The following is a 10933-nucleotide window of genomic DNA, read 5'->3' as shown; positions in this document are numbered from 1 at the left end:
GTGTATTTAGTATATATATTAATGAAATTAGCATTGCATAAAATAATCAAGTCAGTTGGTTTTGTAGTGTAACTTTGTTGACAATATGTGAGAAGACGCATGAATGATCCAATACAGCCCAAGGATAGAAATAGTTAATAGGTTAAGAAATCTTGTCCTGCAAATTGTTTTCTTTCTTTCCAGTGGACTAAACTAACAAGGCTATCATAATAGAAGTATGTCTCACTAGATTATTTTTGACATCATTACACAGTTATATCTGTATGGCTGTTGGAAAACGTTTGTACTGATGGAAAGCATAATATTCATGTTCTGAAGTCTAGATTCATCCTATTAATTTTAGCCATGCAAATTGATGCAATGGCTGTCTGTGTTAAGTTGCAAGAAAAATTCTCAGAGTGTTGCTATCTGAGTAGGGACCTACAATCAAGAATGCATGCAGCATGGCTGGTCATCCCTACATGTAATGCACATAGCAAAACCTGAGCTAGGTGAGATCTGCACAACAAAAACTGAGACTTTGTAATGACGGTAACGCTAGTCAATTCAATAATGCATGGGAGTGCGTGGAAGTTTATGGATGGTAAATTAAGTTCTGGTTTGAGTTCCTGTCACTGTGCCCCGAATTGTGTGGAGAGTCAACTTCATAGCTACAATGAATGTAGTTCTATTGTTATTGGTATTTGTGTAATACCCATCCAAGTTGACTGAATAATAAGCAGTAAAGTTTATCCAGCTGGTATTAGCAACAAGTATAGAAGACAAGTCTAGTGTGTTGGTTACCTGTTACTGTTGTTTAATAATTTTCCAGCTAGGAACTGATGGTGAGAACCTCATAGCCTTTAAAATGAGATTGCCTTATTTGGAGGACATTGTGTCATACTGTAGCTATGTTTTGGTACTGCACCTTAGCTACAGGGTATGTATGGGACCTCCTTGACATGGGTTACCATATTGAGGTGGTCTAGCATATTGTACTTGTTATATTGTGTGTTGACTCAGGTTGTTAAGAAGGTTATATTATTTTATCTATTGAGGCAAGCAAGTTGTACCAAGAAACTTGTAAAGAGAAAGATCGTATTATGGGTAAACTAGCCGTACTGGAGAAAAACAAACGAACACTAATAGAAGATAATGACATGCTAAACATGAAATACAAGGAGACACTAAAGGTAACCCTCCCTCCTCCCTGATGTCATTTGAGAACCAATTGTACTTTGTAACAGGATAATGAGAAAAGTAAAGCTCAATATAAGGTGGTGAAAGCTGACACCACCAAATTAAACGGAACAATCGAGAAATTGGTAAGCTGATATTCAAATAATTCCCAACTACTACATATTAATCTATTATAGGAATCCTCACTGCAAGAAAAGACTGAGGAGGTGACAAAGTTTCGTGGTGAAGTTAACTCGTTGAACGTCAAACTAAAGTGGGCACAAAACAAGCTAAAGCCTGAGAGTGAAGCACACAAGGAGACTCAATCAAAGCTGGTGACCACCTTACAGATGCAGGAATCTAGAGAAGAAGGAGAACAAATTCGTAATGACATGAAAGCCATGATTGTTACATATCAGGTTTGTGCCATTGATGCAGTGTGTGTGTAATATCTTATGATGGGCACATTAGGGGTACCAGCTATATATGTATCTTAATGTGTTGTAACATCATGTAGAAGTCGTTCTCTTTCAAATGTAAATTGTATGTAAACACCATGAAGTGTAAACTGCAGTTTTTGTGTCCTTTTAAACTTCCTTTCTGTACAATTAGTTAAACCTTACTTGGTAACTGCCGTCTGTTATAGTGACCATGTCAAGTAAGTCCTAAACATGTAACTAGGTGTACTTCATGACCTCATGTTCTTTGCTGTAGTCAGCTGTGATTATTGTCATTAGGATTCTGAAGAAAAGAAATCCTCCACCCTTGACATTAAGCTAAAAGAAACAAAACGAGAGCTGAAACAACACGAGAAGGAGATAGCTGATCAAATGGGACTAAGTTTTTCTGTTAACATTCAGTGGATAACTGTGAGAACTAGAAATATGTAACAGCTGGATTAATGCTGTAATTTTAAATGCCACTTAGTATAAATGTTCTCTAATATGACACTTAATAGACTGGCTAAAATACTTCTATGGTAACCTGACACTGTTTGCTGTACTTACCTTAATAATCTAACATCCTTGTTAATCCTTGGATATAGCGTGTTACTCAATAATGATGTACAGCATCCCTACATGTTAGAATTTTTCATGACACCTGATACTCATAACATACAATATTATATTGTGAATAGGAGAAGTTCCATGCTCAACACAGTTGCATACACATACAGGCTTCACGTAGGGAGGCCATGTACCCAGCTTTAGGTTGAAGTTGGTTATGAGAGTGTTTGTAAAGCTTTTCAGCTGCATACAGACAATAGTGTTAACACAATGGTGTGTGATTGTGTTCGTATAAAAATTGTTTTGATACTCAAACAAGTCATGCATGCTTTGAACATAAAAAGAAATTTTTGTGCTAAAATATTTAACAAATTGGTGTGCAGTAATTGTGTATGTGATGTAATCTTCAAGGAAAAATTTGGTCAAGTAGCAGAAAAGGTTGTGTGAGAAAGTTAGTGCACCTAAGGTGCAACATTTACCAAATCCAAATAGAATGTTTGTGTGAAATTTAAATTGTCTGTATCTGAAATAATTACTGTTGTTGTTATATTTTAAATTCATAATTATGACTGTTTCAATGCTCCTTTAGTTGTATTTTTAACCCATCACTTTACACAGCTTTATGAAGTGAACAAAAGAGAGTTGGATGCTACCAAGTCAATGCTGGAAGAATATTTACAGAACAGAGTTTTGAAAGATAAGGTATCAACCAGTTAACACTATTTAACAAAACAAATCACTGCTTGCCATCCTTATAATAGATTATATCCTGATTGCTGGGGGTCCCATTATATTAAGGGGTGAGGTGTTAAGATGTAGGATTGAGGTGTTCACATAGTTGTACTTAATAGAGCCTGAAATTTAAGTGTAATCAAAACAGAAAATGGGGTGGTATCGTTTTATACCATTTCAGGTGTCAGTGATGGAGAAGTCATTACACGAACAAGATAGGACATCAGAACAGGTTCGCTGTGAAAACAACCAACTAAAGGAACAGATTGAGAAACTGAATGACAAAATCTCAGGCTTTCAGCCAACTCAGGATGAACTTCAAAGGTTTGATTGCTGACTGTGGCATAGTGGTCTCACTTGGCCCATATGTTAACGTTGTTAGATCAGAAGCAAAATGTTTACAGCTTGAGGAATCTGCAAAGAAGCAGCAGCTGATTTGTGCAGACCTTCAAAATGACTTGGCTTCTTGTCTAGAAAAAGAAAGGGAATTATTAGAGTTCTCTGAGAAGCTGACAAGCCTAAACGCGGAACTGCAAGCAACAAAAGACAACCTCTCCATTCAGGTATAGCCAAAGTAACTGAATATTACACAATTATTTGTTGTAAAATAGGTGGCAGAAAAAACATTAGAAAATGAACAGCTGAGTGAAGAAATTACTAGTTTAAATAAATCCAACACCTCATTGGTAGGTGGTAGGTGGCTCAGTAGTTCATGCTGTATTGCTTGTGTCCATATTTTTACTATTGTAATACACACAGACACACACCACATTTGCATGCATCGATCACAGTTTGACACACACATGCATGCACACACACGCGCGCATACACACACACACACCGGCACACACACACACACCGGCACACACACACACACCGGCACACACACACACACCGGCACACACACACACACCGGCACACACACACACACCGGCACACACACACACACCGGCACACACACACACACCGGCACACACACACACACACCCACACACACACACACACACACACACACACACACCCACACACACACACACACACACACACACACACACACACACACACACACACACACACACACACACACACACACACACACACACACACACACACACACACACACACACGTCTTGTAGGTGTGAGATGTTTCTATAAGGGAACCACTTCTAAAGTTTAGTTTTATAACACTGAAGGCTTTTCACACATGCAGTTACGCATGCCATTACATTGTTGTACCATCAGACTACTACTATATGTTACTGATGTGGTGAAGGTCCAGAGGGAAGATGTTCATGCTTTGTAGACTTGTGATCGCATGGGCAAACATAACATGTGGCATCGATAACATTGTTCATTTTCTAGCCCATATTATCAGTGTCCTATAATCCCAGTAGCTTGTGTATAAACTAGTATGGTGAGTCCTCTATTACCAGCCCTATGAAGTGAGAAGTACATAGAAAAAATCCACTGTAATGAGGAACAAGTTATTGGTCTCAGTAGGTCTAGTCCCATACACACTAACAGGTGTAACATAGTTTTATTGTCCCAGTGTCTATTTGATACAGTGAAACCTGCTCACTCTGTAATAAGGTCATCTGTCTTATGTTTCATTTGTGCTAAACAACTTTAATTCAGAATAACAGTTTCCCACATGTGACGTTTACTGTTAAAAAGGTAAGGGGCTTACAAGTGAATATTCCATGATACTATATAATGATATTTGTACTTTGGTTGGGAAGGTAAACGTTGTCACAAAGCTTTCAGGATCTGATGGTTGCACTGATGTATGCACACGCGCAATACACACACACACACACACATTAAGTCTTGTGATAACATCCATTAGTGGGGAACATGACATATTGTAACAATGAGTTAACCATCTTGTTTGGAATTGTTAGTTTAGTTGTTACATCATAACTCTACTAAACTGTTATTTAACTCATAATAGTATCATGTGTCTAGTTATGTAACATGTGGCCACAGGTGATAATAGTGATGGCTTCAGCACTGAATTAAACAATAGTAGGGGTATACCTTTTGATAAAATCCATTTTATTTTTCTCTTTACCCAGTCAAGGATGTACAGATTAGAGGTAATGCATTAAAACTGTATTTAGTACTTCCACATTGTCAACTATCAAATACACTGAGACCTCTCTTAACAAACTAAAAAGGTCCTGACAGTTATATATCCATACATATATTTTTGTTTTAAACCTCTTGATTACATCAAAAATTGTCTGTTAGAAAAAGAAGACAAACTGCGATTTTCATCAGCACCCACACAGCCTCAGCAATCATGATATTGTTGTTTATTGTGTCTGTTGTGTGTGTTTACACAGAGCCAGCAACTGAGTCAGGTAGCACAAGAATCTGAAGAGCTTAAACAAGCATTAATAGACAAGAGCAAAGCTGGTTAGTCTAGTCTGACATCTGTTGGCAGAGCTGCTAGTGTAATTGCCACTTTGTATTGTCTGATCAATGTCACTGTTTGTCTTTTGTGCATGCAAATTGTTGCCCAATTTCCCCCAAGCTGTCTCTTTAGTGTGTGGAAATATCTTACTGTATAATTCTGTTGTGGTTCCCCCAGCCTTGCTAATTCAATTGGCTAGTTAGTTTGGTGACAGTAATGTGATTTGTTACTTTGAATGGCACTCAATGTTGTTCCCATGTTTACATACAGTTGAGCAGCTGTCCATCGCTCTGGGTGAAAAAGAAAATGAAGTAATCGTTGCTAAGAAGAAACAGGCAGGATCATTAAAGGTCTGCAATATTTCACACAGAACTTTTATTTTTAGCTTCCTAACATTTTAGGACCTACAAAAGCAGTTAACAGAATGCAAGAGGTGAGTGCAGCCATTTCACGATACTAGCGATACTAGCGATACTAGCGTTACATTAATTTGTAATTGGATATGTAAATGAAGACCTAGTTTTGTCATCAGTGTTGGCAAGCCTTTCTATTGAAACTTATTAACAGTTACCACACATTATAGACATGCACTCCTTATTTTACCTTAAAACTCAAAGGTGTGTTTCTGGTGTGTGTACATCAGCAGTCATGTATGTGTAGGTATATTGAGCAGCAACAACAGCTGTGGGCTAACCACTGTAATGCACTGTCTGGTCAAAACAATGATGGTGAAGATCAGCGATGGTCAAAGGGAGGTGGAAAGTCACCACAGAAATCTCCCACAGGATCGCTCGACCAACTGCCAATGACTGCTCCAGATTTTATTGTACCAACAGAAATACAATAGACAGATTTGTTTGCAATGAAATCTTAGTTGCTATATTGAACAAGTGTGTCATTTTGTTAGTTTCTATTGTGTGAACATGTGTGTACTGGTCACTAATAGGATAGAGTACCATCCCCAGTACAGTCAATGGGACCAGACAAAGCCTTGTTGGTAGACAAGTTAGTCAAGTCTCGCAAAGATATTGCAAAGAGGGACAAAAAGGTTGAGTTTCTAGAAGAACATATTCGACAATTAACAGAGGAGTTACAAAAGAAATCCAAGTGAGTGTGTGTGTACGTGTGTGTGTGTGTGTGCGTACATGTATATGTGTGTACGTATGTATGTGTGCACACATGTGTTGCATGTTTTTATTTGCTATACATACTCTACATATACGTCATATTTTAGATTACCAACTTGTGTTGTTGGTTTACAGAATTATCAAGAGCTACTTGATACGAGAAGAATCAGGTGTTCTAACTACGCCTCGTATGGATGAAGACAAGGTGAGATATTTGTATTACCTCCCATCAGTTGATTAAGTGTGTCTTCAGGTATCTAGATCTCGCAAAGGAGGCATCATGGCATCTGTGTTCAGATCTCGTGCACACAGTGGTGACATGAGCCTAGAGTTATCACTAGAAATCAATCAAAAACTACAAGCAGTTCTTGAAGACACAATCTTAAAAAATATAACATTAAAGGTTAGCATAATTAGCAATTTTGTAGTGAACTTATCAGCCTTTTTTCTTACAGGATAATATAAAAACTCTTGATGATCAAATCGCCATTTTAACACAACGCATGCAAAGATGATGTCAATTGTAATTTTTCATACCATGATTCAAATGAATATATAATTTATTATTGTTTATCAAATCTAATAATGCTTGTGATGATGTGTGTGGCAGGACGCCCAAGGCATTACTAACATTTCGCTGACCATATTAATGAATGGAATGTACTTCATTTACAAAAACATGCATAGAATGTGCAATGCAAGCAACACTTGACGTAACGTCTATTGGTGGTGCTGCATGTCTCTACTCATGTAACAATTTGTCCAGAGGCGTAGGAAGATATTTCCGAGGATATTTTACTTGTGGGTACCCAGTGGTAAAGCCATAGATACTATAGTGTTATTAGTACAGTATCTATGGTAAAGCTGAAGACCAAAAAAAAAGTCGAATGTGGCTGCTTAAATAGAGTCATTGACTGCTCTATTAGAGTATCTCGATCTTTTCAGTAAAATACCGCGGTATAGCAGTGTGCTGAACCCATTAAAATTACGCCACTGGAAATATTGGTGCACCCTTGCTTCCTACGCCCCTGTTGCCTCGTTGTTTCAAATATTTTCTAACTGGAATTTTTAGTAGTTGCAGTGAGGAATTATGGAGTTCCGACGTTGCTGTTACGTTTTGTTATTGCAAATGGTACTTGCTTTCACGTCTTATCGAACTACCCATGGGCAAGAAGGTATTTCGCATTGTTGTTTGTTTGTATGTTGTTAACAGAAAACTAGTACACCTACTCTTGTGATCAACACTAAACTTTTGAAAGTTGTGAAATCTGTTCGTCCCCAATTGCAAAGCCATTCTTTTCTCCCTTTCATAGGATTCTCAATTGAACCTGTGAATACGACAGCGAAGATTGCCTTTCCTGCTCGACTAGATTGCCAACCAACAAATCCAGACGCTTTTATAAGATGGACCGTATCAGGCAGTCTAGCGATTAATAAAGATACTTGTCCAGGTTGTCAGATTCTTACAAATGGTTCTCTCTATATCTCAAGTGTTATGTCAAGCCATGCGAACAGATACACGTGTTTCATTCCCGCTGGATCTGATATGTTCACAGTTTACTTGACAGTCGCTGGTAAGTTTGCTCTGGAATTTTTATGCTAATTTTCAGCGTTCTTTTCTTCCTAGAATCTCCTAGAATAATGCCAACTAGTTCCAACATGGAATTCGTGCAGGATGGCACATTGCAGATAAATGTTGACATTAGTGGTGTTCCCCCACCCAACGTGACATGGAGATTCAATGGAGCTGATATTGTGTCAGACCCAAGGATCACTACTGCTGATACCAGCCTCACAATAACCAATGTACAACACACAGATGCTGGCATGTATAGTGTAACAGCTGAGAATTGTGCAGACATTGAAACAGAAGAATACAACGTTGTGATAAATTGTGAGTTTAGCTTGTTGGTTGTAAATGTGTTGACTCGTCTGTGTCACTTTTGTAGTTCAACCGTTTGTAACATTGATAAGAATTCCTGACAGTGCCACAGTTGGAGTTGGTGCTATTGTAAATTTGACTTGTAACATTGTGAGCTATCCACAATCCAATGTAATTTTTCAACAAAGAAACTCTGAAGGGATTGTAGTACAGAATTATACTCAAATGGGTGTGATGCACACAGTTAATTCTTACCCAGTCATCTCCACCAGCAGATTTCAGTTCAATGATGATGATATTACTGGACCCAGCAAGTTTTGCTGTGTTGCTGTAAACAACTTTGGATCCACAAGAGAGTGTCTCAGCTTTAGAAAAATTGGTAAGAAGACTTAGATATGTGTTTAATTAATTTCACCAGCTGTTCATTTAGGCAATTTATAGTTGTATGGATTCAAAATTGTGGTTGCTATGGTAATTATGATGCTAAGAAGTCAATGAAAATCTGATTAACACTGTGACCACTTATTAGCCTGTTGTACCATGTTGCTGTGTGTGTCCTGACTGTTTGGCTGGCTAATGTAAACTATTCTTGACCTCCTGTGTGTTGTTATTAGCATACCTTGCCTGTGGCATAGATATTATATACATGTACCCGGCATTGCGTACTAGAGCTGAAACAGATATCCGTATGATCCGGATATCCGGATAATAATTTACTATCCGGATAGTACTTTGAACTGCCGGTTTTCAAAGGAACGATCCTCGTTGTACTCATTAACACTTTTCCTTTGTAGTGTACTCGAGTGTACCACGCACAAGGTTGTACTAGGTGGCATTTTACAGGAGCTCAACAGCATCATATCTGGTACCCTCTACAGTTCCAATGGCTAGAGGCCAGATCCTGATCAATCAAGTATCAAAACCAGAAAATAGTGGTTTCCGCTTCGTATTGTTGGAAGGTGTTTGGGGATCTCAGCTCTTGTTAAATGGCTAAATATGTCACTATGGTGCTACTGGTTGAGTGGACACAGATGAATGGTTTAAGATAGGCATGATGATTGTAGCTTGGTTTTTTGAATCATTTATGGTGAGTTTGAGGCTTGTAAAATCACTTGTACGATGCTTATGCTGTATTTCAAGCGTTTTCCTGGTAATTCAGTCTATTGAAAGGTGTTCTAGTGTATTTTTTTACTGTCTAATAAATGTTGAAAAGGCCAGTTTTATGGGAAACGTTTACGATTACTAACAGAAGGCTGTATATTGAAGTACAACAAGAAGTAGTGTGTTGATAAGTGTTAATGAAGTCGGTATGCAATCCCTGGTACATGGTATATAATATCCATGCCTGTAGGCTGGATGTTTTTAAATGGTTGCTTAGCAACATAGTGATACCTGATATTGATAGTGACCTTAAATTGTGTTTGTTATCTTATGCAAGCATTTTCAAATTCACATGTTGTTTCCTGTTAATTCAAATGTGTTTTCCTTTTCAGGAACACCAGAGCCTCCGGTGTTGCAGGCTACGCCACTCGGTCCAACTTCAATAGCAGTGGCATGGAATATGTTATCGTCAGTCACGTATCGGTTACATTATCGTATGCAAGGAGGTAATATCTGGATACTTGTCAGTGATAACATCCCAAGTGACGAGACTACACGGACATTGACTGAACTAACTGCAAATAGAGTTTATGAAATTGAGATAAGGGCAACCACCATTGAAGGGAGTCTGCCAAGCCCTCCAAACAGTACCTTAGCGATGACAAGTGAGTTAAATATTAGTACTTGTTATATTATGAGGGACTTTTAGGGATGGATTAATGTTCTTTGCTTTATATGGCTTAAGCTTTATTGCATTTCAAGAGGAATATTTAATTACATTTGTCACCATTAGACTATATATTAGCCTCACATGAGGATATATATATCAAGCATTTATTGGTAGGTGCCTTCCCTCCTACAACCAATTTAAGAACACCAGGTGATAATACCTTTGAATACACTAACTAGCACAACTTGAGTGTCACTAATGTACAACCTTTCCGTGTGGGCCCTAAATAACTTTCAGGAGTAATCACTTACAACTCATTTTTTGGTTAGAAATCTGGTTAAATTGTTGATTTTTGTTTGTAAAGGAACTAGGGTGGTTAATTCACTTGTTATTATTGACTAAATGGCCACACATTCCTTATAATGGCCAATGGCCTAAGCAGGATTTCCTAACTTGGTAGGGAGAGTAACCATTGCTAATAGTGTGAGATCATATGCTAAAAACTTCACCAGTAATTGTTGCTGTATTGTTAGTGTTAGCATGGGACAGATTACCTTATGAGAAAGCAGGATGTCCTAATTTTGTTTGCCAGGAGGGGATGAAATTGGTCATGAGAGAATGTCTTCTCCCATTGTTTGGGACTGTCATAGCTGTAAACGTTTTAAGTGTAACATTTCTTCAGTTCAATTGTGCCAGTAATCAGTATGTCAAAGTGTTCAATAACTATTGGCCATACCCCCTGATGTGATCTTTTCAGTAATGTGTTTACAATTCTTTCTTTGCTGGCAAACTACTCCATAGTTGATCATACAATGTGAATTTCATTAGTTGTGGAGTTGA

At 37.9% G+C, this 10933-nt stretch overlaps 3 protein-coding genes and 1 long non-coding RNA gene across 6 annotated transcripts in view; 3 read left to right on the top strand and 1 right to left on the bottom strand.

Moving 5' to 3' along the window:
- The first annotated feature begins 119 nt into the window (after positions 1-119).
- Positions 120-6400, top strand: LOC136237260 (coiled-coil domain-containing protein 186-like). 3 transcript variants are annotated; one of them, XM_066027600.1, is made up of 13 exons: positions 314-1172; positions 1227-1304; positions 1356-1577; positions 1896-2027; positions 2784-2867; positions 3079-3221; positions 3280-3460; positions 3509-3583; positions 5243-5315; positions 5584-5663; positions 5715-5746; positions 5974-6203; positions 6260-6400. In XM_066027600.1, exons 1-12 carry the CDS (start codon positions 1083-1085, stop codon positions 6158-6160), a joined length of 1377 nt encoding a protein of 458 aa, XP_065883672.1. In that variant the 5' UTR covers positions 314-1082; the 3' UTR covers positions 6161-6203; positions 6260-6400. The 3 variants fall into 3 exon arrangements, 2 of the variants coding, with proteins under 2 accessions (XP_065883671.1, XP_065883672.1); XM_066027599.1 differs by lacking the exon at positions 6260-6400 and having other exon boundaries at positions 120-1172; positions 5974-6170; XR_010692357.1 differs by lacking the exons at positions 5715-5746; positions 5974-6203; positions 6260-6400 and having other exon boundaries at positions 120-1172; positions 3509-5315; positions 5584-5658.
- Positions 6172-7053, top strand: LOC136237264 (coiled-coil domain-containing protein 186-like). Its single transcript, XM_066027605.1, has 4 exons — positions 6172-6420; positions 6576-6645; positions 6694-6843; positions 6896-7053. The coding sequence occupies exons 1-4, from the start codon at positions 6287-6289 to the stop codon at positions 6953-6955; spliced, it is 414 nt and encodes a 137-aa protein (XP_065883677.1). The 5' UTR covers positions 6172-6286; the 3' UTR covers positions 6956-7053.
- A 349-nt stretch (positions 7054-7402) lies between these two features.
- The window catches only part of LOC136237253 (neural cell adhesion molecule 1-like), a 34660-nt gene continuing 31129 nt past the window's right edge, over positions 7403-10933 (top strand). Inside the window, exons 1-5 of the mRNA XM_066027592.1 lie at positions 7403-7615; positions 7754-8014; positions 8068-8334; positions 8390-8701; positions 9816-10088. Coding sequence (XP_065883664.1) covers positions 7531-7615; positions 7754-8014; positions 8068-8334; positions 8390-8701; positions 9816-10088 — 1198 coding nt within the window. The 5' untranslated portion in view covers positions 7403-7530. The remainder of the gene's footprint in view (positions 7616-7753; positions 8015-8067; positions 8335-8389; positions 8702-9815; positions 10089-10933) is intronic.
- LOC136237265 (uncharacterized) lies at positions 7492-8710 on the bottom strand. Its single transcript, XR_010692358.1, has 2 exons — positions 8578-8710; positions 7492-8515 (listed from the first exon to the last, which is right to left on the bottom strand). It is a non-coding gene; the product is annotated as an uncharacterized lncRNA (long non-coding RNA).

This window comes from Dysidea avara, chromosome 10 (genome assembly GCF_963678975.1).
Source record: "Dysidea avara chromosome 10, odDysAvar1.4, whole genome shotgun sequence".
NCBI lineage: Eukaryota > Metazoa > Porifera > Demospongiae > Dictyoceratida > Dysideidae > Dysidea > Dysidea avara.
This window is presented reverse-complemented; position numbering and strand designations above follow the sequence as displayed.